At 52.3% G+C, this 27,942-nt stretch overlaps 1 protein-coding gene across 1 annotated transcript; it reads left to right on the forward strand.

Annotated features, from left to right (window-relative positions):
* Window positions 1-1,646: 1,646 nt before the first annotated feature.
* On the forward strand, window positions 1,647-27,920 carry LOC121151594 (TIR domain-containing adapter molecule 2-like). Its single transcript, XM_040973174.1, has 4 exons — window positions 1,647-2,030; window positions 4,761-5,006; window positions 7,559-7,686; window positions 27,158-27,920. Exons 1-4 carry the CDS (start codon window positions 1,833-1,835, stop codon window positions 27,807-27,809), a joined length of 1,224 nt encoding a protein of 407 aa, XP_040829108.1. The 5' UTR covers window positions 1,647-1,832; the 3' UTR covers window positions 27,810-27,920.
* The last annotated feature ends 22 nt before the right edge of the window (window positions 27,921-27,942 follow it).

Consider the following 27,942-nt stretch of genomic DNA (forward strand, 5'->3'; position numbering starts at 1 on the left):
CTGTGTGGCTCATTGATCCAGCACAGCAACAGCCTTCCACAGAGTATCTGACACATGCATGCACTCACGGGTGCTTGTCCACGCCGCCTTGGAGGGGACCTGCTTTCCTACTGCACTTCCGGCTCACGGGACCTTTGCAGCTCTTCTTTGCACCTTGAGCCTCCGTTTGCCTCGAGACTCTTACAGGGTTGAGGCAGGAGATGGCGAGCCTTGTTCCGAGCACTCCAGAAGCCAGCACGCTGTTTCTCCTGCACAGTGAGCTGGCCTCTGTGGGGATGGAAGACTGGGATGTGGAGCGGATCAGTGTGCAAGCCGAGGCTGTCCTGGAGAAGCTCAGCTGTCTGCCCAAGCCCCAGCTGACTGAGGAGGATGGTGGGTCCAGCAGAGACAGGTCCACCCGGTGACCTACGGTGCAGTGTGCACAGTGACCAGTTATCCCTGTGGGGTCAGCAGAAGGCTGTGTTTTGGGGTGCCATCACCCACCATCACCACTGACGTACACAGTGTGTTCGCTTCCTTCTCTGGCCGAAAGACACAGTCTAACTACAGGAAACTGCACACGCTGTACCCTTTCACAACCAGTTAGACCGCAACCCAAGTCGGATTAGAACCACAGGCACCCCACAGTCTCCCTTCCCTCACCCTGTGGCGCTTCTCAAAGATGCCCCGTCCTCCCCACTGTCCTGTGAGGTCAGCGCCCTTACGCTGTGTCCACTCGCAGACTCCCTGTCCTCCCCGCTGTCGTGTGAGGTCAGCGCCCTCACGCTGTGTCCACTCGCAGACTCCTCGTCCTCCCTGCTGTCGTGCGAGGTCAGCGCCCTTACGCTGTGTCCACTCGCAGACTCCTCGTCCTCCCCGCTGTCCTGTGAGGTCAGCGTGCTCATGTTTCAGTCTCATTTCACCTCATGTCAGGGAAAACGGGTTGCTATCCGCCTTTGCTCCCTTGTGGCTTTCGTTGCACATCTGTCAGATGTGTCCACACAGTCCTGTGTCGCTAGGTCTGCTGGCTTCATCACTGCGCCACACCCACGTAGGGCTGTTACTTTACGGCTGGGTTGTTTCAGGTAGTGTTGGCTCTAGCCTTCCTGTTCCATGCCAACCTACGCGTGGCTCTCTCTACAGAAGGGTGCTATGGTATTAGATTATCTGGTGCTTGCTACAGACTCTCCACTTCCCCCAGATAACAGAACCCTGCAGTCAGGCTTTCAGATGCAAGCTAGGACGGCCCTACCCGCGCCAGCAGTTAATTGTCAACACCCAAACCGATCCTGACCTCCTCTGCGCGCCCCGCCCAGACCGCGGAGACCACGCCCACTAGCCCACCTGGCTCCGCCCATCCCGCTGGCCCGCCCTCTCGGTGTGGCCACGCCCATCACGCTTGCCCCCGCCCCCGCCGGGGCCCCGCCCCGCCCACCGCGCTGGTCCCGCCTCCGCCCGGGCCTCGCCCCGCCCCATCCACTGGCCCGCCCCTCTTACGGCTTCGCCCCGCCCATCGTGCTGGCCCCGCCTCCGCCCGGGCCGCCGTGGAGGCTGAGAGGACCGCGCCTCGCGAGCTTCCACGTACACAACTCCTGCGGCTCCCTCCCCCGGGGAGCACATCCGGGTCGCCGCAGCAGGTGCCTGGGGCCCCGCCCCTTCCGGCCAACCCGGGCCCTTTCCGCCTTCCGCCTGCCGGTCCGTCTCGGCGTCCGCGGTCGTGCCGGTTCCCGGGCCAGGCCGCTCGCCCTCCTCGTCCACCCCGGCGGCGGCGGCCGTCCTCTCGCCGCTCCCCGGCCCCGCGTCTCGAGCCTCGCCGTGCGCCGCGCTCGGGCGGAGGCCGTCGCCTAGTCGGGATGCCGCGGCCTGGGTCCGCGCCGCACGGGGGCTGCGGGCTGCTGGCCCTGCCGGCCCTGCCGCCGCTGCTGCTGCTGCTGCTGCTGGGCCCGGGGCCGGGCGGCGCCTCGGAGATCACCTTCGAGCTGCCGGACAACGCCAAGCAGTGCTTCTACGAGGACATCGTGCAGGGCACCAAGTGCACCCTGGAGTTCCAGGTGCGCGGGGCCTGCAGGCCGGGGGCGGGCTGGGGAGACCTTTCAGAAAGCGGCGTCCGTCCCCTGCAGGGCCCAGCGTCCACGCCCCGCTGGCGACGCCTGGCCCCGGGGTCCCTGCGGGTCCTGGTAGTTGGAGGAGCCCCGGCTTGAGGCTGCGCGCGACACCCTCCCTGCCCCGGTGGTGTTTGACAGCAGGTGGCTGGTTAGGTCGGCCCTGCACTCAGTTTTGTAGGTGTCTGGGAGGCTGGTCTTGGTGGACCCAGGGGACTGGGAGAGGTGGGGCTGGTCGGGTAAGAGCGGTCCCTGGAGGGGTGTCATGGAGTCTGGGGACGCCCAGCGCTTCCTTTAACGTGACTTTAAGCCCGGTGTCAGAGGATGATTCGTAGGGCAGCCAGGTGGGGGCGGTGACCAGGCTGCCCTGCTTCCCATTCCAGCTTCCTGCTGCTGGGCCTGGAGAGAGCCAGAGGGTGGCCCAGGTGCTTGGGCCCCTGCCACCTGTGTGGGAGACCAGCGTGGGGCCCCAGCCTCCTGGCTTTGGCTCGTCCAGCCCTGGTTCGCTGGGAGAGTGAATATAAATAAGTTTTGTTTTGTTGTTCAAAGGATGACTACCCGATGCTTTCATAAGGGAGGGTGGGGCCCACCTGTGGTGGCAGGCGAGGACTGGGAGAGGGGAGCTGGGCAGGGGCGGCAGGGGCAGCCTGCCACGGGAGACTTGCACGCGACCCGAGTCCCTTGGCTGCGTGAGTAACACCGTGTGCACGCAGAGATGGCGTGGTAAGGTGCTGCAAGGTGGAAGGTGATTAGGACATTGTTGGTGGTCTAGACAAGAAGTCATGGAGTGGCAGCTGGCCACGCGGTTCAGGTGGACTGCTCAAGTCTTGGTACTGCCCTCGTTTGGTTTTTACCGATGAAGCTGGAGCTAAGACCCTGGGTCCCCGAGCTTGGAAGGAGCCAAGTCCATGTGTGCATTAGGTTAAGTGCTCTGTGGTCCACATCCCCAAATCAGCAAGCCTACCTCAGGCGACTCCCCTGGGAGCCTGAAGTCATGAATGTGCAGGGTGGCAGTGCCTGCATCCTGTGGGGCAGTGCTAGCCGAAGACAGGAGCACCCCCTGGGGAGAGGCTGCTGGAGCTGCTCAGTGCAGGTGGTGAGGAGGGAGGCGAAGGCATGGCAGGCAGGTGGATGGCTGTGTTGGGGGAGGGTCTGGCTTGAAGTCAGCCAGAACCCCTGCTGTGGCTTATGGGTGGCTCAGAGACATGCCAACAGCAGCCCTTCTGCTGTGACCGTGCCGGAACTGCAGAGACAGCCGTGTTGCTCCGGCCAGATGGGTCTTGCCATGAGGCCGGGTCCACCGCTGGAGTACGCCTCTGTGGCCATCCAGTAGTTGAAACACTCAGCCAGATTCTGGGGTATTCTTGGCACGCTTGGGTGATTGATTCCTGCTCTGAGCCAAGCGGATCTGGCCACACATCACAGGGAGGGCCAGGAGCCCACAGCTGCCCTCTCCTGGCCTCTCTGGGTGGAGACGGCCTTTGGCCAGGAGGTCCTTCCTGCAGCTGCCTGGCCCTGTGAGCCTTGTCCCTGCAGTGTCCTGGGAGCCTGGCACCCATCTCTCCCCACGCTGAACTGCCACGTGAGGGCAGCTGTACCCCAAGCACTTTGCCCAAAATGACCAGAAGTTGAGGATTCTGGGGCCAGCGAATGAGCAGAGCAGACAGTGAGGCTGCTTGGGGCTCTGGGCACGGGCTGGGGTTGTTGACTGGCCTGGACTGGGCTGCAGGCCCCTTGAATTAGCAAAAGGTTTTCAGAGAGCACTCAGTGAGGGATGAGGACCGCCAGAAGATGTTGGCATGGTTTGGCTGAGGGGCTGCCACAGACCCAGAGGCTGCTGGACGTGGTACCACGGCCTGCTCACTGCCCGCAGTGGAGTCATCCAGGTGCACACGGGAACAGTAAGCCTGGCTTTGGGGGAGAGCAATGGGGTATGAAGACCTCGTCCTGTCTGGACTGGGGGCATGTGGGAGGGCCAAGGTCAGATTTCCCTGGTCACTGGGCAGGTGAGCACGTAGAGCTTGTGGGGGGCAGCCATGCGGCCGTCCTGCCGGGGTGAGGTGACGCTCACCTTTGCTCCCTGTGCAGATTCAGAGCACACCGGGCAAGGGGGAGTGAGTGGGTGTGTTGAGAGGAAGTGAATATTTTCTCCTGAAAATAGTTACTGACTTTTCAGGGAGAGGTGAATACCCACTTGATATGACACATTAAAAAACTTATCAAAGCATTTTATCTGCGTGGTAAGGTTTACATTTTTCTAGTTTCCTGGATGTATAACTATCTCATTATCAAAATGATCTTGAAACTTAGTTCATTTAGTCGTTATCTCTCTTTAAATAATGAAAGGTCACATCCTTCTTTCAAGTCCGGAGTTTCCCTGGCAGAGGATGCCAGCCTGGTCCCGGAGCACCTGAGGGGCTAGCTTGTGCCCTGGGCCTGGGCCATCCTCACTAAGAGTGGCCGACTCCTGCCAGCACCTCAGACTTCCTCCCCTCTGTCATGAGGGGACCTGTTTGGTGTCTGTGAAACTTTCAGTGGACTAAAACCTGCGTGCCAAGTTTCATGTTCTGGTCAAAGTCAGCGTGAGCTCGTCTGTGCTCCAGAAGTCCTTTGGCGGCTGGCAGGGAGCCTGTCCTCTCTCGGTGGTCTCGGGTCTTCTCAGCCGTACCTCTCTCGCAGGTGATCACGGGCGGCCACTACGACGTGGACTGCCGGCTGGAGGACCCCGACGGCAAGGTCTTATACAAAGAGATGAAGAAGCAATACGACAGCTTCACCTTCGTCGCCTCCAGAAACGGGACGTACAAATTCTGTTTCAGCAATGAGTTTTCGACCTTCACACATAAAACTGTGTATTTTGACTTCCAAGTTGGAGAAGACCCACCTCTGTTTCCCAATGAGAACCGAGTCAGCGCCCTCACCCAGGTGAGTGACCGCCTGCAGGATAGCTTGGTGCGGGAGCAGCAGCATGCAGGAGCCAGCCCATTGCTGGACACGGGACTGTGAGGCCTCACCGCAGTGGTTAGAGCCCGTCTAAGTTCTTGGAGGAGGCTGAGCTCCAAGAGCTGTGGGCTTGCAAGTCAGCCGTGCTGAAGAAGGGGTGTGCTCTGCTGCCACCCCTTCAGCAGGGGGTGCTGTGACAGGAAGGGCAATGATGCCTGCCTGGTGTGTGAACATGCCACGCAGAGCCTTGACACCAGCACTCTGCCACTCCAGCTCTGGCACGGGGGTTTCTGCCAAGACTCAGAGAACACGTTAAAACCACAAACTGGCCTTTCGGTGTTCCCTGGTTCCACTTAGGCTCTTGGTCAGAGTCGAAGTGAAAGAGGCAGTTTGAAGATAGGAAAGCAATTAGGCGTGAGAGGCGCTCTGCTTGCGTGGTTGTCCTTTGGGGCTTTTCTTCGTGAGCTGTGGCTTGTGTGTGAGAAGCTGGCTTGCTGCAGAAGCCCAGCTGGGCAGTCTGTGCCCAGGAGAAGGGCAGCAACAAGCGGGACAGCCCCTTTCCTCACGCCACATTTCTACCTCATCTGAAGCAGTCATTCATGCTTTAACAATGACAAAATTACCAGTTGGTGAGTGCAAAATCTGTGATCCTCTTACTGTCACCATTTCTATCCATTAGTAAAATGATGAGTAGAGTGGCCTCCGGTTGGTTGCTGTAAAGCCATTAGCTGTCAGGCCATTGGGGAGCTTTGTAATGGATGGGTCAGGCAGGCGTTGCCTCAGCCTCGGGATCCCCAGTGGAGTGGTCGCCAGACACTGCGTGCCTTGGGGCGACGGGCAGTGAGAGGCCTGCGCCCCGCATCGCTGCCAGCCGGCCAAGAGCACTGAGGAACAGGAAGGGCTGCGGGTGGAGTTGGCGGAGCACTCGGTTGCCTCCCCGCGGGGAGAGACAGGAGCCCAAAAGTTTCAGGAAACACATGGGCTGACTGGGCTAGCTTTGTGTCCATGGCTGGTGTGCAAATAATCTGGAAGTAAGAGGGAAACTTGCTGACTTTATGCAACTATTTTTATTACTTTATGTGACAGTTTATGTTTTTTTAAATTATTTTGGTGTTAATGCTATCTTTAGGGAATGAAGTGTGAAAGTATTATAGCTGAAGCAATAAAATAGCTTGAATTTGCTTTAAAATAATTGGGGGAAATATGTTCGGTGAGTGCAGATGAAATGAAGTTAGCCTTGTGTTAATAGAAACTCATTGTGCTGTTCTCTGGACACTTTAAAAGTCAGGAATAGATGAATTCATGTAGATAAGCCCTTGGACTTGGGCGTTCTCTCTGATCTAGCAGTTCTTGACTCACAGCGCGTGGCCGGGCTTCCAGGAGGCCTTCGCCGCTCTGGGCCTGCGGCATCTCCTGCTTTGTGTGTTGTAAGCAGGTGAAGAGTGCCTGGCCCCACGCCGGGTTGAGCATGCGCAGACAAGAAGTGCCCGAAGCCCCTCTGCAGCCTCTGCTCCCACTCCCTGGGGCGGAGTTGTGCTGACACTTCCCTCCCAAGGACCTCAACAAGAAGAGAACAGTGCGAACTTTGGAATTTTCTAACAGCTAAATGGAGTTTGTTGACCTGATTTTCCACGTTTTAAAAAACATCTGTAAATGGACATTCTTATCATCTGTGTTTTCATATTTAGTTTGGTAGAACTTTACTAAATGCTTAATTTTTACTTTATACTTTTAATGAAAATTCAAACTCATGTTTTTTAAATATATTTTCATTTTGAATTTTGAATTATGTGGTACAATTTCATTTAGGATGGGATTGCCCCCCAAACTCATGTTTAAAAACAAATCTTCAACCATGGGTTATGATATAAAATAATCCTGAGACATTATCCATCACTGTGAGTACATTTTCAGCATGAGGGAAACATTGAACCCCAGTATACTGAAGAACAGACATTCCTCAGATGGTGGGTGATAAATGTGCAAGGCCAGGGTGTGTCAGAAGGCACGGCAGGCTGCCCCGCTTGGGCCCATCACACAGGGTGTTGCCTTAATTTGCACAAGGAGAAGACATTTTTATCAGATCTGTGCCTTTCTGACTCAATGGTTAGTTACACATTCTGATAAATACTTCTAAGCACTGTTCTAGAAGAGTTAGGGAGCTGACTGACTCAGCTCTCTCTGTGCCGCTGTAATTCGCTTCTGTTCCTGTTTGGACTTGGACTTGCAGTCATTGTTGGTGGACTTCATGCCGTTCTCATTCTTGTTGGAAGAAGCTGGACTGGCGAGCCGAAAGCCCCTGGCCTTCACTGCCAGCATTTCTTGTGACAGACAACCCGTTGGTGGGACTTAAGCTTCACCAGGGTCTGGTGTGGGGGTGAGGGGAAGGCCCCGTGACACTGTGAGGCAGTGAGTGGTGCCCAGCTAGTGAATGCTGGTTGGCGGAGGAGCCGAGACCACATCAGCAGAAAGGTGGAAATGCTAGAGGGATGTGCAGACAGACCGAGCGCCCTAACAGGACTGTTTCTCTTTAGATGGAGTCTGCCTGCGTGTCAATCCACGAAGCCCTGAAGTCGGTCATCGACTACCAGACTCACTTCCGCCTGAGAGAAGCCCAGGGCCGAAGCCGCGCGGAGGACCTGAATACCAGAGTGGCCTACTGGTCGGTGGGCGAGGCCCTGATCCTCCTGGTGGTCAGCATAGGGCAGGTGTTTCTGCTGAAAAGCTTTTTCTCGGATAAAAGAACCACCACGACGCGCGTTGGCTCCTAACTGTGCCTGGAGCCCCGGGGCCGCCTGGCACCTTGGGGTGGGTCCTTGAGTAAGGTACTGGAGAACTTGCCAGGGGCAACGTTTTTAAACTTCACTTTTACGCTTGTTGAGAGGGATGGCCAGTGCGATCCCCACACTGTGGAAAGGACACCTTTTTTATTTGTAAAGGTGGAAAAATTTTAGAACTTATTTTTGGCTTTTCATTTTAAATATTGAACACCAGTGATGAGCTTTCTTCTTGGTTGTTTGTATCTCCTGTTCACACACTAAACTTTGATTCCTTTTCTTATAGGTGGTTGGTATTTTAAAAAACTTCGGTTTACCGTTACACATGTTAGGGAGGAAGACATCTGCCTTTTATGTTTGTAGTGAATAAAGTTTTATTTCCAAGAAAACCAGATGCGTAAGTATAACCCAGGCTGTATTCTGCATCGTTTAGTTTTATGGAGCAAAAAATCTACCATAGAAAAGTTAGTTACTGTTAGTACAGCATTTAAGTGATCCCATCATGGTGGTGGTTATTTTTCACTGGCTTGGAAAAATGCCAGATTTGTGTTTGTTTTTATAATGATATGATGTTTTTATTTTCTATACAAAGGCATTCTTACCACACATAAAACGGTATGCTTCAATAGCAGAACAACCTACACGGGCCTTAAAGCTGAGACTTGTCACAGGTGGAGTGACTGCAGCGGGAGGACAACCCTGACACGGTGGAGGGTGGGCTGTGCGTCGTGTTTTCAGTCCCCGGCTGATGCCCTTTGGTGACCAGTGTCAGCCCTTCCCAGTTGAGGCTGACGGCTGCTGGGGAGCCTCACGTGCGAGCCGTCCACTTTAGTTCACTTTATCCTCGGGCTGAGGTGCGCTCAATGTCAGTCCTGCTTTTGTCTGCTTATCACATTTCCTTTCTGTAACATCTGGGTACAACCCTGGGGTGACTTGAAAACTTATGATACTCTGTGTTTCCTGCTTGATAATCTTCACTGAGTGAGAATTAAATGGTTTGTTTTCTGTGCACTGTTGTTAGACTCCACTGGATTCTTACAGCATATGTAAATTGAGCTGACTGAAGCAAGATTTTTGTTCCAAGTATTCCAGAATAGAATACAAGATGATGTAAAACATGGGGATATTTAAAGCTTTTCTGCTGTTTACAAAAAGTTAGAGCTGCTTCTGTGCCTCCCTTTCCCACCCCATGGATGCTCGATGATGGATGATGGATGCTCGAGCTGGGTGGTCTTGGTGTGGACGCTGCAACAGCTGATACCCAGGCTGTTGGTGGACAGCAGTTAGTCACCCGCCCGTGGCTAAGAGTCAGTTCTGTTTTCTAAGCTATCTTAAAACGCATACATACACTTAGCACGAAGAGCGAAACAGGTTCAAGTTGTCATGCCTGCTAATTCCAGATGCCACAGTGTAACCAAGAGTCCCTCTGCAGCTTTTTGATTGATTTTTTTTTTTAAGACCAAATGGCTACTCCTAAACTGCAAGTATCAGTGGATTAAGAAGCAAAGTTGAAGCCTTTCTGGGCTCAGCTCTGTAGGTCCTTGGGCCAGAGCTGGCCTGCAGCTTTGTTAGTGCCCATTTACGGTTAGTCATCAGCGCGTACTGCGGTAACGTTCCTGTGGCTGGCAAGTACGGGTGTCTGTCGGGCGTCCCCTTCTGATGGTGGTCCTGTTGTGTTGAGGTAATTGCACCACTATTTAACAGATAGGTCCTGCCAAGATTGGCTTAGCTAGTGCCCTGGTTTACTTGTGCCACTCAAAACTTGATGCTATTAGACTATGGCCCCAAGAGTGTTTTTAATAATAAAATTACTGAACTTAAATGTTAATTAAAGTGTTTGAAATCAGCACAGTTACCTGCTTTAGAAGGTGATGTGGCTTAGTCTAGTGTCTGTGACCTGTCAGTTTCTGATGGCTGTCTACACTCATCAGAGTGGGTAGCATTTGTTTCTTCCTGTCACTGTGTAGTTAATAGCTTACCTTTGTTTTCTTTTATCCTTTCATAACTTGTTACATCAGGTTGTTTTCCAAATATTAATGTTTGGACATATGGCCCAGAATGCATATTTGAACATCATAGTTGTATATATTTTTAAACTAGCATAAGTAAAGGAGGTGACTTGACGTACAAGTTTATATTAAATTTTCAGCTGTGTAAAGATAGTTTAAGATATTACTTTGCTAATAATCTAGACATTCTTTTTCTATTAAAGAAAAAAATGATTTGTGGGTCAAAAATTTTATCTAGGCTTAGTGGTAATGAGTTTTAGATACAGGGAGGACTGAAATACAGTTTTATTCTTTGGAAGGTTACACTTCTCTGTTCTATCCATGTTTGTTTTTTTTTTTTCCAGTTTGTAAATGTATAACATTTTAACTTAAAAGGACAGAGAAACCCTATGACTATTGTTTTCAAAAATTAAGTTAATATATAAATAATTTAAAAGATTCTTCATTTACTTTTGAGAAGAAAAAAAGTAAATCAACACATGGTTCTGCAGAACTGCCCCAGTTTGTTGTAGAATAAAAAAGTCTGTAAGCAAACCTGCCTCCAGCTGTGTTGGATTGAGAGCTTTGTGGGCTTGAAGCGTCTTCCGGAACAGCACACGTGGCTTGCCAGGGCGTCGCCGAAGTCCCAGGGACTGGAATCAGCAAGAAACGCGTGGCTTCGTTCTGTCTTCCCTTCGCTTCCCTATTAACAGTCTGGGCGGGTGTAGCATAAGCCATCAGTCGCTCTAAATACTCTTCATTTTTAAGTTAACTAGGTTGTGTACTGCCCAGTTTCATGCGTTTTGTTGTGCAAAGTAGGAACCTGGTTCTAGAACAGTGGCAGATGAGCAACAGTCATTGGGGGTTGGTGTGTGCGAGGTGTCTGCTGGGAGTCCTGCTGTGAACACGTGCTGTGAACACGTGCTGTCTTTGTAGTGATGCAGTGATACTGCCACTTTTCAGATGAAATGAAGAAGTCAAGAGATTGGAACCACAGCAGCTGACTCTAGAACGTTCTTTCTCGAGCAGCGTGATACCACGTAACAGACATGAGTTCAGGTTAGGTCTCTGGAGGCTGAGCCGTCCGGAGATGGCTGCGTGGCTCCCTGGTGGCTTGGCTTTAGAGTCATGTCCAGGTCCCAGACATGGTTGTGTGATGTTGTAGCGGTGGCTGGGTTGACTGTAATGTGAGCCTCTTGTTGCTGCCAGGATCATGCATGAACTGTGATAAGAAGGAAGTGAGGAGTTTACAAAATACTCGCTGGTAGGCTCTCTGCCCCACATATGTCAGCTCTTGGGATGGTGTTTTTATTGTTGGTCTAAGTGTGGTCTCTGGGTTATCATTAGTCCCCAAAGTTCTCACTGTGACTCCTATTCAGGTGACCCTTGGGCAGTACATGACACAAATGGGAACGTGTTTGAATGTCTGTCGTCTGCATAATAGCCTGCTACAAGTTTCTGAAATGAGTACAGTAGGCTGACCTCCAGGATTGGTGGCAATATGAACAAGTAGTGTTACACAGTGGCCTCTTGTTATTAAATGTTCAGAAAATTATTTGAGAAGCTGAGAGAGAAGCAAAGTTGCAGTCCATTTGTCATTCCCCAAATGACCACAGTGGCCAGACCTGCCCTGGGCCATATCTTGGAGCCAGGAACTCAATCCAGATTTCCCATGCAGTTGCCAGGAAACCAGCTGACTTGAGCCGTGCCACTTCCTCGTGTTAGCAGGGAGCTGGAGTGGGCAGAAGTGCGACCAGATCCCTCTCAGAACACCTGCTTGTGTGCCTCTCCGCTCCTCGGCCAGACAGTTCACTCGTCACTGCTTGCGGACTGCACTGTTAGGAGCAGTGATGAATACATTCCTTAGAAAGAGTAAGAAAGCATCACATTCTGTTTTTGTTAGCTTGTTTCAGATTTATTGATGTATTTGTTTATTTGGAAGAGCTTCAGAGAGAGACTCTTCAATCCATTAGTTCACTTTTCAGATGGCTGCGGTGGCTGGGGCAGGGCCAGGTCAAAGCCACGGGCTTCTTCCAGGTCTCACATGGGCACTGGGCCCAAGCACCTGGCTGCCTTTGCTCCATCCTCCACTTTTCCCAGGCACATGAGCCAAGAGCTGGATGAGCGTCACTGGTGGTGGCTTGGCCGTATGTGCCACAACGCCGGCCCCAGGAAGGCTTAAATTCTATTGAGTGTTGTATGGCGTGACTTGTGCTGCGCGTGGAGTCTGCCGCCTTGCTGTGTCTGTGTGGCCGTCCCTCCCGGGAGCGTGACAGAGCTGCTCTGAGCATCCTTGTGCACACGTACATGCTTTCTTGAAAACCCACCCAGGAATGGAGCTGGTGGATAATAGGTTACACGAGTCTTTAGCCCTCCCGGGTAATTGCTCACTTGTCCAGAGTCTTAGGGCTGCACTGAAAAGCTCTACAGTATTGTGACTTGAAGATGTTTGAAAATTGGGCTTGTGAGAAGTGGTATAAGGCCGAACGTGTGGAATACTCCAGAATCCCATCGGTGCTCGCCAAGCTCTGAACTATGGAGCACATTGGATTTTTGGATTAGGATGTTCAGTCAATTATGCAAGTATTGCACAGCTCAGAACTCCAGAATCTGAACTTGGTAGGGAATCTTCAACACGTGTCTTCTTGTTGGTTAATTTTTTATTGTTTTTTTTTTTATTTTCTTTATTGGAAAGGCAGATATACAGAGAAGAGGAGAGATAGAGAGGAAGATCTTCCGTCCGATGATTCACTCCCCAGGTGAGTGCAATGGCCGATGCTATGCCAATCCGAAGCCAAGAGCCTCTTCCGGGTCTCCCACGTGGGTGCAGGGTCCCAAAGCTTTGGGCCGTCCTCAACTGCTTTCCCAGGCCACAGGCAGGGAGCTGGAAGGGAAGCGGGGCTGCTGGGATTAGAACCGGCGCCCATATGGGATCCCGGGTGTGCAAGGCGAGGACCTTAACCACTGCGCCACCGCGCCGGGCCCTGTTATTTTTTATTATATGGTTCTTTGCATATAGGGATTCCCTCTCCACATTCCCTTCTCCCCCCAGCACCACCATGTTCCTACTCCCCTCCATGGGTTACTTACCACTGCATTTCCTCTCTCCTGAAGTCCCTGTGTAATTTTTGTACTCATTTTGAAAAATAGGATTATTTGATATTTTTATTGGGAAAAATTAAATATCCAGGATATTAATAGGTTATAGGTTAATAGGTTATAGGTTGTAACTATTTCTCTCTCTTAAAATACATACACATACATTTACCCAGAAGGCGGAGTTGCATAGACAATAGAGACAGTGTGGCTGATTTTCTTCCTCTGGGTGGGGCCTGAGTCTGTAGCTTCATGATGCCTTAACAGGGACTGGGAGCCGAGGTGCAGCAGCCAGGACTTGAAGCAGTGCCCATGTGGGATGTTGGTGTTATGGGTGGCAACTTAGCGTACTGTGCCACAATGCCAACACTGGTTATAACTATTGCAGGTGACTGTTCACAGTTGTGTTTTTCTTCTGCTGAAACCACGTGTTGGTGTTTTTGTGTCTTAATTTTAAAAACACTTCAGTCTCCTCAAGTTATGAATGTCTTCTGTTTTCTCAAGTATGTAGTTTTAGGGTTTTTTTGTTTGGTTTGTTTTGATTTTGATTTAATTCTGTTTGTGGTGTGAAGTAGGGGGCCAGGTATGACCCCCAGTGGCTTGAAAAGTTGTTTTTGTTCTACACGTTGCGCATGCCCCCTGCCATGCACTAAATGCCCTGCCTTGGGTAAGTAACTTCCTGGGCTCCCTAGTCTGTTCATTGGTCTGATGTGCTTAATTATCAGTGATTTGAAAAGAGTTGTTATTTAGAAAATTCAGTTTTATATATACTGAATACTGTGTTCTTCAAGATTTGTCATCTTTATACAAGTTTTAGAAAACCAAGCTTCCATAAAGCAAATATATCGGGATTTAGATTGGGTTTATGTTTGATCAGCTAAGAAACTCCTGTTTGTATTAGTGCGTTCTATGGTGAATCAATGTTGAAGTCCTTTTATTGTTTTTTTTTAGATTTATTTATTTATTTATTAAAGATTTATTTATTTTTGGGCCTGGCGCGGTGGCACAGTGGTTAAGGTCCTCGCCTTGCACGCCCGGGATCCCATATGGGCGCCGGTTCTAATCCCAACGGCCCCGCTTCCCTTCCAGCTCCCCTCTTGTAGCCTGGGAAAGCAGTTGAGGACGGCCCAAGGCTTTGGGACCCTGCACCCGCGTGGGAGACCCGGAAGAGGCTCCTGGCTTCGGATCGGCATAGCATCGACCGTTGCGCTCACTTGGGGAGTGAATCATCGGACGGAAGATCTTCCTCTCTGTATATCCGCCTTTCCAATAAAAATAAAATAAATCTTTAAAAAAAAAGATTTGTTTATTTTTGTTGTAAAGTCAGATATATATAGAGAGAGGAGGAGAGACAGAGAGAAATATCTTCCGTCCGATGATTCACTTCCCAAGTGAGAGCAACAGCAGGTGCTGCACCAATCTGGAGCCAAGAGCTCTTCCGGGTATCCCACATAGGTGCAGGGTCTCAAGGCTTTGGGCCGTCCTCGACTGCTTTCCCAGACCACAAGCAGGGAGCTGGATGGGAAGTGGAGCAGCTAGGACACAAACTGGTGCCTATCTGGGATTGTTGCTTTTTGCAAGGTGAGGATTTAGCCACTAAGCCATTGGCACCAGGCCTCTTCGTTAACTTTTTTATACTAATTTTAATTGTTTTAGGGAAAGGATTGTAGAGTTATCTTCCATCCACCTGTTCACTTCTGTGGGGGTGGCCCCAATGGTCAAGGCTGGCCTGGAGCTTCCTCGGGGTCCCCTGGGCCCACCTGGTGTTTCTCACAGGCCATTGGGAGGGAGCTGGATCAGAAGCAGCACGGCCATCCAGGCGGGATACTGACATTGTCGGCAGCAGCTTCATGTGCTATGCCATAACGCCAGCTTGGCCTTGTACTCCTCCACTTCGTTGTCTTTGGTTGTTTGCCTTAAAAATTGGAAAATTGAGGGCCTGACATGGTGGCCTAGTGGCTAAAGTCCTCACCTGGAACATGCTGGGATCCTGTAGTGGTGCTGGTTCTAATCCTGGCAGTCCTGCTTCCCATCCAGCTCCCTGTTGTGACCTGAGAAAGCAGTTGAGGACAGCCCAAAGCCTTGGGGCCTTGTACCCACATGGGAAACCTGGAGGAAGCTCCTGGCTCCTGGCTCCAGATTGGCACAGCACCAGCCCTTGTGGTCTCTTGGGGAGCAAATCTTCAGACAGAGATCTTCCTCTTTCCTCCTCTCTGTGTATCTGACTTTGCAATAAAAATAAATAATTCTTTACACAAAAATTGGAAAATTGAGACTGGCCATTGCAGATAGGGCTGCAGCACCCACCAGCACACGTGAGACCAGGGGTAGGTGCTGCAGTTTGTTAGGGGAGTAGGGGTGACTCCCCTGCTGGGCCACTGCTCCTGCTGGTGAGAACAAGAGCTGGGACCGGGGGCAGACCAGGTCAGACAGGACCACAACACCTGTTGGCCTACATGTGAACTGGGTTGGAGGAGAGCCAGGATAAGCTAACCACTGTTGCAGCCATGAGCCAGAGTAAGGGCATGTGGGTTGGGCTTTCCTGCCACAGCAGCAGCTGCCAAGTGCTGGGACTGGGGGCAAAGCCTGCCAAACTAGACTACAGAACCACCTTCAGAGTACAAGATCTGGGACAGGGAGTGGGTCCGGTGGGGAGGTTGTGGGTACCTCTGATGGGCTGCAACTCCCACTGGTGAGCATGGGAACCAGGACTGGGGGTGGGCCTGGCTGGACAGGCAGTGGCACCCACTGGCATGAGTGTGGGCTGGAGGGTAGAGTTGGCTGGATCCAGTTAGGCTTTAATACCCAATGATATATACAAAATCTGAATGGGATATCCAACAGACCAGGCCAGTCATTGCACTGCGCAGGAACCAGAGCTGGGAGCTAGTCCAGTGGAAGTAGTTGGGGGTCTCTTTGGGCTGCAGCTCCCCTGTGTACATAAGGGCTGAGCCCTGTGTTGGGCAAGGCTGGGCTGGGCAGCAGCACCCATTGGTTTGCAGAGGAAGGAGGGCAAAACAAATTGATCAACTTTCCCAGTGAAGCTCGACAGCAAATTCCTGGTGAATGGAGCCTTGGAGGTGGACTATGCCAGCCAGTTGGTCTCAGAAGGATTTCCTCATCCTTGGACTGGCAATATCAACAGCATCTCAGAACTACTGAAACCACTTGACTAGAACCCTCAGAACATGCCCCACCGAGGGACCCTGGGATGACATCGGGAGGCCATTCCCCATCCCCAGATCCTGAGGTGGTTGGGAGGCTGGCTGTGGCTTCTCCCCCTTGTATTCCCCGCAGTGCCCCAGACACGTGTGCAAACAGTGGTCTCGCCTGCTTTCCCCTGATCTTCCACCCTTCCCACCTTGATCAACTATAATAAATTGGGGGAAAGCAGGAATGACTGAAGCACTGAGGTGACTGTTTTGAAGGGTTGGTGGTGTTCTGCCATGGACTTTGGAAGTCCTTGGTGGTCTGGGGCTTGGCTTTAGGTTTCCTGAGCCCTTCCACTGCCATGGGGTTTGTGCGTGGACCCCAGGGTGCAGCGCTCTGAGTCCCGCCTGGAGCAAGCTGAAGGAGCCCTTCTCCCAGCTCTGCCTCTCGGCCACTTGCTCTGCGAGTCACTCCCAGAGCTGCCTGCCGCATCTCATGCATTGCCACCTTCAGCGAGCGGCCATTTCTCCCGTGAGCCACTTCTGCTGGTTACAGTCAACTCCGGCGTCTTCAGAGAAAGCCTGTTGAAACTTTGTTGAAGAAACAGGTTTGTAGTTTTACATCTGTCATTTCGGCAGGGCCGAGATGTGGCTTCACCCTGTTGACACCCACCATGGTGGTAACGGGGTGCCGGTGCTGGCAGGAGACACGTGGACAGAACCTGGAGTTTGTCATCCGCGGAGCAGGCGGCTGCAGCCCTGGCCAGCCCTGTTCTTCAGCTGCTCTACCCCACAAATCCCGAGGGGTGCAGGCCGCGGCTACGCAGGTAATGGTATCAACTGTACTAGTCTTTGGGGGAAACCTTCTTTACTTCTTGTTGGGCCCATTTTACTTTAATTTGTGTTGTTATTTTTGTCCCTTTCATCTTTTTCTTTGTTTTACTTTTTAAAAAATCTGCGTAACTGGGTGCTTTTTTGTGGTTATCTTTTTGGCTTTCATATTTAAAATAGTAACTGGGTGGTCAAAAAAAATTTTTTTTAAGTCTTCCACAATTATGTTGAGATTTGTCCTGTGGTTAAAAAAAAAAATGCGGTCTAACCTGAATATTTTGAGTGCCTTGATCCCTGTTGAAATGGTGTCCTTGACGGACAGGGACATCTGGGGAGATGGACACGGGAAGCGAAGACGGACCCGGAAACACGAGTGTTGGTGCCAGATGTCCAGGTGGGGCCACACCTGTCCGAGAAGCCCGCTCAGTTCACTCACTCCTCCCCGCTTACTTTATTTCTTTGCTCATTCATTCTCAACTGTCTTGTTTGCAGATCAGACTGTAAACCCCACGAGCATTCTAGCTTACACCGTTTCCCTTGCTGCAAATACTGCTGGCACTCTCTTGACATTGGGGGAGAGGTGGTATGAATTACATTTGTAGCCAGTTAAATAGGTTCTCAGCACAAGGAGAGAAAATACTGTAGAGAAAGCAAAAGGTGGAGCCGTCCTGTTGTGCACGTGGGGACTTGAGGCGCACGGATGCCCGAGCAGGGAGCAGCGGACCCCCGCGGTCCTGGGTTTTGGGGACGAGGTCTGGAAAGCCTTTGGCTGGCGGGAGCGAAAGCCTAGCTGGAGCAGGCTGCGCTTTGGCCCTTCAGTGAGGAAGGAGCGTCCTCCCCGGGGACTTTGAAGGCAGGGCCTCGTCGGGGGCGGACCGCCCCGCGCGTCGGGGTTGGTCGCCGCGGGAAGGGCCCCTTGCGCAGTCCACGGGGCAGAGGGGAAGGCCGGTCCTCAGGCCGCGGCTCCACATCCCGTCCCTCCCGCCTCGAGCCTGGAGCCTCTCCCGACTCCGCGCTCCCGGCTGGCGCGCACAGGCAAGTAGGCGGCTGCACGTGGAGTCCACGCGGGGCGTGGCGCTGGGGGGCGGCGTGTGGGCGTGTGGCCGGTGCCCTGTCAGCGGCCTCCATCTTGTGTCTTCCCTTGGGCCGCCGGGGCGTTTGTCGCCTTCCCCGAACCCCGCCGGCTGCCTCTGCCTCCCCACAGTCCCGTTCCAGGCTTGGGGCGCTGCTCCTGCCCGGTTCCTCTTTTAAACCCCCAAGGCACCTTCGGGCCTGCCTAGTGCTGAGCGCCATCCCCTGTCCCCTCCGCTGTGCCGGGTGACTGCAGTGTCTGCTTCTCCCAGTGATTTCCCCCCAGATATAATTAGAGCTTTCACTTCCCTTGCAAAGTTCCTGGAACTGTAAAAAGTGAACTTGTGCTAGGGCTGCCAAGCCCTCTTCGGGCTACTCTCCTCTTTGCCTTAGCAGCACTGACTGCCTGGGTTGTCCCGCGCCTGCCTCACCGCCCTGTGCACCAGCTGCTGTCTCGTCGGTGGTTACTGCCCTGTCCTAACCAGGTCATTTTCCCGTGGGTGTGATGGTGTGGGCTGATCACTGCTCAGGATCCCGTCTTGCGCCAGTCTCGGTGGGGGTCCGCCTTCCCCCTGTGCGTGCACACGCGTGTGATACAGGCAGAGGTTAGACAGGTAACAGCGTTTACTGCGATGAAGTTGCCAGCTGGACTGATGTGCTCTGCGGCCACTGAGAAGTTGGACACAAGCACTGTGACATGCCAGGAGAACTCTGGCACCCAGGCTGGCCTGTGCCCGGCAGGCCGGCAGTATGTGCAGTGTGGCCAGGCGGAGGAGGGCGTGGGTCCAGTCCCAGGAGGTGTGGAGGATCCTTCCTTGCAAAAACAGCAGGACCCGTGTTCCAGCTGCAGCCCTCCTCGGCCCACTGTGAGATGCACGGCTCCTTTCGAATGCTGTGGCTGCGGCTGCTCACTGGCAGGGAAAACACACAGTCCTCTTGAGCCTCGTTTTAATGAGACAGTTTGCCTCTGTGTTCTGTATTTTTTTTAAATGATTGATTTTTTAATAAAGATCTATTTATTTGTTGGAAAGTGAGATATACAGAGAGGAGCAGAGACAGAGAGGAAGATCTTCCATCCGATGATTCACTCCGCAAGTGAGCACAATGGCCGATGCTATGCCGATACAAAGCCAAGAGCCAGGAACTTCTTCCAGGTATCCCACACGGATACGTCCCAAAGCCTTGGGCCATCCTCGACTGCTTTCCCAGGCCACAGGCAGGGAGCTGGATGGGAAGGGGGGGCCACCAGGATTAGAACCGGCGCCCATATGGGATCCCCGTGTGCTCAAGGTGAGGACTTTAGCCACTAGGCCACGCCGCCGGGCCCAAATGATTGATTCGATAGAGCTACAGAAACAAAGATCTTCTGTCCACTGATCACTTCCCAGATGGCCACAGTGGTGGAGGTTGAGCCAAGCCTCAGCCAGGAGTCTAGAACTCTCCTGGGTGGTGACGGGGGCCCAGATACTTCAGATACCATCCAGGGAGCTGGATTGGAAGTGAAGCAGCCAGGACACAAAAATGTACCCTTATGCCCTGCCAGTGGTTGTACATGCTGCGCCACAGTGCTCACGCCCAGATATAGAATAATTTTTTAAAAGTTTCCCTTCGTTTGGAAGTGTTTTTTGGACAGTTGCTGCTTGCCAGAGTAGGTAAGAGTCCGACTCACAGAACAAGCCGTTTAATGGGCAGGAGCTTGTTTATAGGGTAAGCTTTTTACTTCTGCATTGATTAAATCAGTATTAGAACCATCAAGATTTGTGGGTAACGCAGTTCTTTTTCAAAGACGTAGGAAGTGTTTTCATCTTGGGAGAAGCTGTCGGGGACTAAAAGGCCATTTAATTTACAATGTATATTTTTTTCATTTTAATGGCAAACGAATGGCTTATTGTCATTACGTATGTGTTACTTTCTCTTCTAAAAGTAGAGAAAGAACTTCAGGATTGAGGCTTCAGATGTTTGAATAAACATATACGATTGTATACGGTGTTTTTTTTTAAAAGATTGGAGGTGCAATGTCTTTAAGGTTAAGCAGTTATTTTTTTTTTTAAGATTTATTTATTTTTGTTGGAAAGGCAGATTTTTGTAGGGAGAAGGAGAGAAAAAGATCTTCTATCCACTGATTCACTCTCCAGGTGACTGCAGTGGTCAGAGCTGAGCCGATCCAAAGCCAGGAGCTTCTTTGAGGTCTCCCACGTGGGAGCATGGTCCCAGGGCTTTAGGCCATCTTTGATTGCTTTCCCAGACCACAAACAGGGAGCTGAATGGGAAATGGAGCAACCAGGACATGATTCAGTGTCCACATGGGATCCTGGCATTTGCAAGGCAAGGATTTTAGCCACTGAGCCATCACTCTGGACCCAAGCTTAGAAGGCTTGCAGCTGAGTGCTGGTTCATGTCCCAGCTGCTCTGTTTCTGCTCCCGCCCCCGGCTCCTCCCCCCTGGTAACTAGCCCACCTGAGAAGCTAGCAGGGTTCCCTTGTAGGCGAAGGAACCCAAGTGTTTGGGCACCTAAGCGGGAAGCTGTGTTGGAAGCGGAGGGGACACGGACACCTCAGGTGGGAGAGCTGATGTGCTGTGCCTTGCTTCAGCCGGATGCTGTAGGAATCTAATGACTGACGGAGGGGTGATCGCTCTATTTCTTAGGCAGAGAGTTGGAGGGAATGGGAAGCTTTGAGAAAGAATTCGGAGGCAGATTTGCTGACAGGATTTAAGCGTTAGTTGAATGGGGGCACTTGGGTTAAACGAGAAGGAAAGTGAAAATGATGTCTGAGTTTCCGTCTTGGCCAACATTACGTGGTCACTGCCTGACACATGGAATGTCTGAATCATGGCAGCTTGAGGGGGTTCACTGACTGACCTGCCGGTCCATCCCCGCATCCAGTCTACCTGCGCTGTGCTTACCAGGTGCCTCCGGTCGGCAGAGGGAAAGACAGCTCCCAGATCACTCGGTGCCTTCGTTCTGGCCCAGCTGCCACTGGCCACTGTCGGAGTTGGTGGTGGAACCAGGAGACACGGGGGCGCTGCTGGGCTAAGTCTATTTCTAGCATCTCGGTGGAGGTGGGCTTGCCCACCTTTGGACGTGTCCCAGAGCCACGACCACCCTCGGCCTTGACTTCACTTTGCCGGGTCGTTGGTCCCCGAAGATGACCTGACTCAGTTGTTTTAGCTGTCGAATGGTTTGCCAATGTCACACTCATTGTTATCGAAGCTTTATAGAAGTATGAATGCAAAGTCTCATTGTTTACAAGTTGCTGTGCTCACCCTTTAGATATCCATAAAAGTTTTGGAATTGAACTTGTAAATCTGCCTAAGATGTTCTGTTGAGGGTTTGTTTTTTGTTTTAGATTTTGTTTTTATTTGAAAGGCATAGTTACAGAGAGACAGAGACAGAAAGAGATCTGTCCACTGGGCCACTCCCGCAGTGCTGAGGCCAGGAGCTCCCGTGTGGATGCAGGGGCCCAAGGCTTCGGACCATTCTCCACTACCTTCCTGGGCACTTTGGCAGGAGCTGGATCAGAAGTGGAGCGGCCAGGACTTGAACCAGCACCCATATGGGATACTGGCACTGCAGGCAGAGGCCTGATGCCATGGAGCCTCCCCTTTGTTGAAATCTTTATTGGGATTGCATTTAATCTATATATCACATTAGAATGGGCACTGTTACTATACTAAATTTTTGAGTAAATGAAGACAGTAGTCACAGATACCTGTAAATATTTCTTCTGTGATTATTTCTCTTTTTAAACCTATCCTAGTGTTTTGTAGTCTCCTGAGCAGAAGTTGTAGACTTCCTTCCATTTTTTGGGCTTGTTACATCTGCTGACCTTACTGATTTTCCTGTTCTTTCTGTTCAGTCAGGAAGCAGTGGGCAGTGGCTCATGTGGAGCTCCTGGTAGCACGCCTGTGAGGAACATGCGCAGACAGGTCCCTGCTGGGCTGGGGATGAAGAAAAGCAAGAAGGAGCCAGGTGACTGGTTGGGGCGGGGCTTGCAGTACAAACCCTGACTCAGCTGGGCACGGGGTGGCAGGGGGCCCTCTGGGACCAGGACCAGGAGCCCCAGCCCTTCTGCCTTCATCCATCGGCCCCTAGGATGCATTAGCTGCAAGCTGATTGAAATCAGAGCAGTGTACAAGGTGGGCAGGCATCCCAAGTGGCAGTCCTGATGGATTGGTGGTGTTGTTGAATCAACCATGCGCTCCCTAAAACGAGCCCAACTTACCTGTGATGTGTTATTGTTTTTCTGTAATATTCTCCTTATGGTTTTTAAAGAAGTAACTGTAATTTTGCTTTCCGTGGTTGTCGCCCTAGGTGTTGGTGTGATGGTTTATGCTGGCTTCATAAAGAGAAGTCGGGCAGTGTTTCCATTTTTTCCCAATCATCTGGCCTTGTAATTTCTTCCTTAAAAACTGGGTGGACTTCCCCATTACCCTGTGAGTCTGCAGTTGCTTCGTGGAGGGATTTTCAGGTCGAACGTATTTCTTCATTAGTGGAAATGTCTGGGTTTCTTGCGTCTTCGAGAAGGCATTGGCTCGCAGGCATGTTTTCATCTCACCAGCCCTCGCTCGGCTCGTGATGCTGTTAGCGCATGTCCCGTCTGTGGGCCCCTCCCCAGCCTCGCTCCTTGGAGTGGTCCCTGAACGCAGGACTGTGTGGGCAGCTGCTGTCCCTCCGCGCTGGAGGAACCTTCTTACTGCTGTTCTGGGAAGGCAACTGTTTTTTCTTGCTGTTTTTTGTAAGACTTTTCTCTCTCTTTTAAAAAAAAAAGTTTCTTTGTTTACTTTTAAAGTCATAGTTATAGAGACAAAGGGAGAAAGAGATCTTCCATCTGCTGGTTCACTCCCCAAATGGCTGCCACAGCCAGCACTGGGCTGGGCCAAAGCCAGGAGCCAGGAATTTCTTCCAGGGCTCCCGCAAGGGTGGCAAGGGCTCAAAAACCTGGGCCAGCTCACTGCTTTCCCAGGCCGTCAGGAGGGAGCTGAACAGCAAACAGAGCAGGTGCGATTTGAATCAGTGGCCATAGGGGATGTAGTGGGAGGGTTCCTAGAGTCCCTGCCCATCGCTTCTGGAATTGAGCCGTCCGCCAGGGGCGTTGCTTCTGGGTTTCCTGCCCTTGCACTGCCTGCTCAGCACCGTTATTGATCCCTGTACCGCCTGCCCTGACCAGAGGTGGTAGGCACACTGTGACGCACATGGCCCTGGAGAGGAAGAGAGTGCGAAGCAGCCTGCTGGGTCCCGGTCCCTCTGGTGACCACCAGCGCACTCAGATTTCCTCTTTGCCTGGCAACTTCTGGCTTCAGAAGTGGAGGGAGCGTTGGAGGTACGTCTAAAGAGCAGAGCCTCAAGTAGCATCCCGACGTCTGGATGGCAGTCTTGTTCTCTTCCTTGCAGCCTCTTCCTTTTTTCTAAAAGCAACATGCTGTATTTACATTTAGGGAAGTCTTAAAAACTTGACATAGTTGTTTATTTTAAAACTCTAACAAGATGTTTTTGGGTTGGCTAGTCCCTGGTTCTGACTGCACCAGCAGGGAGGATGGAGAGCTGGTGTTTAGCTTACTCTCCCAACTCTGAGAGCCCTGTTGGGCTTATGAAATGTCTCATTCATCCATCTGAAAGATGTCTCTTGGGTGCCGACCACAGGCTGGGCTGTGGGACGCCACGGAGGGCCAGGCAGACAGTTATGGACCTGACTGCTCGATGACAGCTGTCGCCAGTGCCAGGACAGGAAGAGCCCACATGCATCTCCCTTGCCTTGCACATGTGGGCTCCAAGTGTCGCAGGATGGAAGGGACAGGCACCGGCTGCCTTTAAGTGCACGTGAGCACCCATGGGTGATATGTGGCTGTTGTAGCTGTGGACAACAGAAGCTAGTTAGTTTCAGCAGAAAGGTGTGTTTCAAGGAACGGCAGGGTTGACGACGCCTTTGGAAGGCCAGCTCTTCTAGGAACACCCCTGAAAGGCAGAGCTGGCCAGCCGACCGGGCCTTGGCCCACTCCAGCGTCTCCTGCCACATCAGAAACCTGCTTGCTCCTGAACCCCACTACCCCTGTCATAGTGCTGCCCGACAAAGCAGGTGCCGTGCTCTGTGTGTCACTGCTGGCACCTGCCTCACTTCTGGACCCTGCTCCAAGTGCGTCCGAGACACTCCTGGTAGCTGCGTGGGCAGAAAGTCCAGTCACGGTGGCAGAGGCTGGCACCTGCTGGGGGTCACTGCTTTGTCTACGTGGTGTCCATGTGCGTCTTGCTTCCGTTCCTCACCTCCCAGGCAGCAGCTCTGAGAGCTGGCTTTCCCCCAGGGTGATGTAAGCATCCTTTGAACAAAAGTGCACTCACCTCCTCTCTGAAGATGAAACCCTGAGAAAGGGAGAGCGAGAAAAATCTATCCACTGGTTCACCCCCTGAACAACCAGGCTGAAGCCAGGAGCCAGGAACCTGTTCCAGGTGTCCCACGTGGGTGCAGGGGCCCAAGCATGTGCCATCTGCCTCTGCTTTCCCAGGCCACTAGCAGGGAGCTGGATGGGAAGTGGAGCATCTAAGAAATGAGCTGGCACCCAGTGCTGCAGGCAGAGGCTTAGCCTACTGTCCCATGGTGCCAGCCTCAGTTTATTATTTCCTGATTAATTGATTTTTTTTTTTTTTGTCTGAAAGGCAGCTTTACTGAGAAATATGGCAGGGCACGAAGTTCTTCCATCTGCTGGTTCACTCCCCAAATGGCCACAACAGCCAGAGCTGAGCTGATCTGAACCTAGGAGCCAGGAGCTTCCTCCAGGTCTCCCATAGGTCCCAAGAACTTGGGTCATCCTCTGCTGCTTTCTTCAGACCATAAGCAGAGAGCTGGGTGGGAAGTACAGGAGCCAGGACACAAATGAGTGCCAATGTGGGATGCCAGCCTTTTCCTTGCTGTGTCATCGCTTCCTGTGGCCTCCATCAGCACACAGCATTTTGTCTGGGTAACTCACTGCACCCCGCCCCCGCACACGCGCAGGGAGCCAGGGCTGCTGCTCCCACCGCACCCCGCACGCGCCCAGGGAGCTGGGGCTGCTGGCTTGTGGCAGCGTTGGGTGCTGAGCTGCTTGTTGCAGTCAGCTGTCCTACTAGCAGACACCCTGGCCTTGCCCCGCCTGGCCCTGCCCCGCCTGGCCCTGCCCTGCCTGGCTGCCGGCTTAGATTTCTTTCTCTCCACCTGTTCTCAACACTTCTGCTGACACCACTCCTTTCCCTGACAACCTGCCCTCCTGCCGGGTCCTTCGTGCTCCCTCACTCCTATCTCCCTCTCCCTCCTTCCCCCACTCTCCCTCCTTCCCCCCTCCTCCTCTGCCCCCACTCCCTCCCAACAACCAATGTGTCGCTCCCCTCCTCACCCCCTCACCCCAACCAACCACCGGACTCCTTCCTGGTGGCCCTGCTGAGCTCTCTTCTGGTACCTGACCTTGCAGAGAAGGCCCAGTTGCTAATCCTGCCTCACATCCCTGCACCAAGCAAAACCCACCTGCTAAGCTGGAACAAGAAACCCTCAACTGTACTGTGCAGTGTTTCCACTAGGTGGTGCTGTTCAGGTACAAGAAGGAAGTTGTTCCAGGATCAAGGGTTCAAAGATGCTGTTGGCTTCACCTTGTTTCAAAGGCAGGAGCTGAAACATACAAACTTCTGCGGCAAAGTCATCGACTTACATTGCATATGTGCATCTATTTTATCCCCAAATTATTCGTGATGCTTATTTTACTTAATGCTGTTTTGGAGACCCTGTTCCCATTTGGCCAAAATGTTGTTATTTAATTACTGTTATTTTTTTTTTTTAACAGAAACAGAGGTCTTCCACCCCCTGGGCCACTCCCCAGGTGGCACCACTCTGTCTTTCTCTCACCTTCTCTCTTCACTCTGCATTGCTTTCACTCGTGCAGCTTGGGACCCTTTTTTTTCCCCCAAAGATTTATTTATTTGGGCCCAGCACAGTAGTAGCCTAATGGCTGAAGTCCTCACCAGGGATCCCATATGGATGCTGGTTCGTGTCCTGCTTGCTCCATTTCACATCCAGCTCCCTGCTTGTAGCCTGGGAAAGCACTCGAGGACATCCCAAAGCCTTGGGAGCTTGCACTGGCATGGGAGACCTGGAAGAAGCTCCTGGCTTCAGATTGTTTCAACTCCAGCTTGTGGCCACTTGAAGAGTAAACCAGGGGATGGAAAATCTTTCTCTCTCTCTAAATCTCCTTTTCTTAGTATATCTGCCTTTAGAATAAAATAAATAAATAAAATTTTTAAAAAAAGATTTATTTCTTTTTATTGGAGTGGCAGATTTATGGAGAAGTAGAAATAGAGATAAAGATATTCTGTTTGCTGGTTCATACACCAGGTCGGCAGCAGCTGGAGCTGAGCTGAGCTGAAGCCAGGAGCCAGGAGCTTCCTCCAAGTCTCCCTCACGGGTGCAGGATCCCAAGGCCTTGGGCCGTCCTCGACTGCTTTCCCAGGCCACAAGCAACTGGATGGAAAGTGGAGCCAGGACATGAACTGGTGTCCATGTGGAATCCCAATGCTTGCAAGGTGGGATTTAGCCAGTAGGCCATCTCACTGGGCCTGGAGCCTATTTTTTCTAAAACGTGGCTTTGGGGCCTGGCGTTGTGGCCTAGCAGTTAAAGTCCTCGCCTTGAACGCGCCGGGATCCCATATGTGCGCCAGTTCTAAATTGGCAGCCCCACTTCCCATCCAGCTCTCCCTGCCTGTGGCCTGGGAAAGCAGTCGAGGATGGCCCAAGGCCTTGGGATCCTGCATCCACCTGGGAGACCTAGAAGAACGTTCCTGGCTCCTGGCTTCAGATCGGCGCAGCACCAGCCGTTGTGGCCACTTGGGGAGTGAATCATTGGACAGAAGATCTTCCTCTCTGTCTCTCCTCCTCTCTGTATATCTGACTTTGATATGAAAATAAATAAATGAAAATAAAATAAATCTTTTTAAAAAATAAAATAAAAAGTGGCTTTGTTACTGCTGTCTGAAGACCCATGTCTCTCGATGTTGGCCAGCTTTTCAGGTGGAATGACCGTCTCCCGTGTTCATCTCTTGGTTAATTTTACAATGTGCTTCTGTTTTGTTATGTCTCCTTCTAGATCGGGAAGAAGAAATGCTGAGAAATCAGTAAAGCTTTCTTCTCCCCGCCTTGGAGCGCTGTCATGGGGGTCGGGAAGTCTAAATCAGATTCCTGCTACCTGTCTTTCTCTTGGGGTAAAAGCCACAGTGTGGACCCCAGTCAAGGACCCCGTGGGGCCAGTTCCAAGAGACCCAAAGATGTCGCCCGGTACAACACTGGTGGGCATGGCTCAGCCAACAGGGAGCCAGCGGGAGATCAGGAGGTGGCCGAGGGCATGGGGGCGACGCCCGCCGAAGGAGTGGAGGAAGAGGAGGTGTTCCTCAAGTTTGTGATCTTGCACGCAGAGGAGGACACGGCCGAAGCCCTGCGCGTGCAGAGCCTGCTGCAGGACGGCTTTGGTGTGAGACCCGGCATGATCTTTGCAGAGATGCCGTGCGGCCGGCAGCACCTGCAGAACCTGGACGCCGCAGTCAATGGCTCCGCCTGGACCATCCTGCTGCTCACCGAGAACTTCCTGAGGGACACCTGGTGCAACTTCCAGTTCTACATGTCGCTCATGAACTCGGTGAACAGGCTGCACAAGTACAACTCCGTCATCCCCCTGCGGCCCCTGAACAATCCCCTGCCCCGCGAAAGAACACCGCTGGCCCTGCAGACCATCAACGCCCTGGAGGAGGAGGGCCACGGCTTCCCCACACAGGTGGAGAGGATCTTCCAGGAGTCTGTGTATCAGACCCAGCAGCGGATCTGGAGGGAGGCGAGGAGCACAGCACGGAGACAGATGATGGCCTGAGGTGGGACCTTGGCCATGGCCAGCCTCCCGGGACAGGCCGGGTGGCATGTCCATAGAAACAGCCATGTTGTGTGGAAACACGTGAGCCCAGGAGTGGTGCCCCCTGTAGGACACTCCTGGAGGGGCGGTTCTA

This window comes from Ochotona curzoniae, unplaced genomic scaffold (assembly GCF_017591425.1).
Source record: "Ochotona curzoniae isolate NIBS_2020 unplaced genomic scaffold, NIBS_Ocur_1.0 contig_1, whole genome shotgun sequence".
Taxonomy (NCBI): domain Eukaryota; kingdom Metazoa; phylum Chordata; class Mammalia; order Lagomorpha; family Ochotonidae; genus Ochotona; species Ochotona curzoniae.

Bases quoted from the DNA above. Each gene is read 5' to 3' on its own strand.
- LOC121151594 (XM_040973174.1), top strand. From the start codon at position 1,833: ATGCCGCGGCCTGGGTCCGCGCCGCACGGGGGCTGCGGGCTGCTGGCC. The intron at 2,031-4,760 runs GTGCGCGGGGCC...CCTCTCTCGCAG, and splicing joins AGTGCACCCTGGAGTTCCAG to GTGATCACGGGCGGCCACTA. The intron at 5,007-7,558 runs GTGAGTGACCGC...GTTTCTCTTTAG, and splicing joins GAGTCAGCGCCCTCACCCAG to ATGGAGTCTGCCTGCGTGTC.